Raw genomic sequence first — 1378 nt, 5'->3', positions numbered from 1 at the left:
TATAGAAATTATATATTCACATGTATGAAAAATCATTTGAATAGGACATAAAAACAACGATTTATTTTTTTTTTAAATGTTTGATTTGTAAACGCATTTATATTGTACTATACTTATGTATTGCATTAATTATAAAACTTTTCATAGATTACAAAATGTCTTTTTATATCAATGAGCATTAAAAAAGTACACATGTTTAGTGAGATCAAGTATATTTTGAGCAATATGTAATTTTACAAGTTATCAGTACATGTTGAGAAAAGACTGAAATATAAAAACGTCATACAAATATTTATTTAAGATTGTACATTTGTCAAGAATAAAATAATTTCTATAATATATCCTTTCTTATAAATATATCAAGCTATATTTTGAATTACAAATTATTTACACTTGTATATCAATATCTATGAAAGTATGTAAAAATATCTATTTCTTAAATAACAAAATTAATTAAATATATTTACATAACATTGAACTATGAATACTCATGAAACATCTGATGCGTCGTCTATAAAATCTCTGTTACAGCACATTTTACAGAGGTTTTAGGACATTGAAGGTATTCTCTGATCATACCCTTCATGTCATGGTATTCTCTACTGTCAAGGTTAACACAGGCACACCTATATTCTTTCGAATTTGGGGATGCAAATAGCATTCTTGGTACACCAATCCAGTCCCGCTCAATTCCTCCGCTAAGAAAAAGGAAATATTAACTTTTATTCTAATGAAATTTAATATTTTTATATTTATTGCAGACACCTTTTTTTAGTGCACCATACTACAGTCCCAGAATCTGGTTTCCATTCTATATTACATGGTGGAAACATCTTTTTCTTGTGTTCGTCCTGAAATTGTTCTTCCTTTGCCTGCCTTAATATTCTTTGTACATTGTGAAATTCTTCTGTTGGCAAACCATGTTCATTATAATATCTACCATTTAACTTTCCTATGTGTAAAAAGATCAATTTATAATATGTAACTGGTTTTTTAAATTTAAAATACCACACTGTGTGACTTAAGTTTATGAGAATAATTGGTAAAACCTTTGTAAATGTAATTTTTGTTGTAAAACTGGACCCACGAATCAAGCATTTTAATCTGTTCAAATGATAATGAAGAGATATCATCTGTTAAACCTTTACTATGAAATTCTCCTGTAATAAATGCTAAAGATGCATCACAGCCTGTAATGTGATAAATAAATGTAAAACTGTTACATGTTTCCCATAAACGTGATATTTCATCATAAATAATACCTGTAAATGCATGGTAAGTGGCACCAGGACCATAAAATTTTGCACCTTTCGTGACATCAAATACTTGACCTAATATTGAAATATATAAACCATCGTCTAAATTTGTATATTTTTTA

The 1378-nt window shown here is 27.4% G+C and overlaps 1 protein-coding gene across 1 annotated transcript; it reads right to left on the bottom strand.

The window, feature by feature from the left end:
* Positions 1–27: 27 nt before the first annotated feature.
* LOC108623453 (neuferricin) lies at positions 28–1374 on the bottom strand (the record flags this gene model as incomplete). Its single annotated transcript, XM_026812288.1, has 4 exons — positions 28–698; positions 766–952; positions 1050–1190; positions 1263–1374. Coding segments are annotated over 4 exons (627 nt in total), but the record flags the coding sequence as incomplete, so codon positions are not given.
* Positions 1375–1378: the final 4 nt, after the last annotated feature.

Source organism: Ceratina calcarata, unplaced genomic scaffold (assembly GCF_001652005.2).
Source record: "Ceratina calcarata isolate Rehan_Ccalc_2016 unplaced genomic scaffold, ASM165200v1 scaffold27, whole genome shotgun sequence".
Taxonomy (NCBI): Eukaryota; Metazoa; Arthropoda; class Insecta; order Hymenoptera; family Apidae; genus Ceratina; species Ceratina calcarata.
Note: the sequence above shows the minus strand (reverse complement) of the source record. Positions and strands in the feature narration are given on the sequence as shown.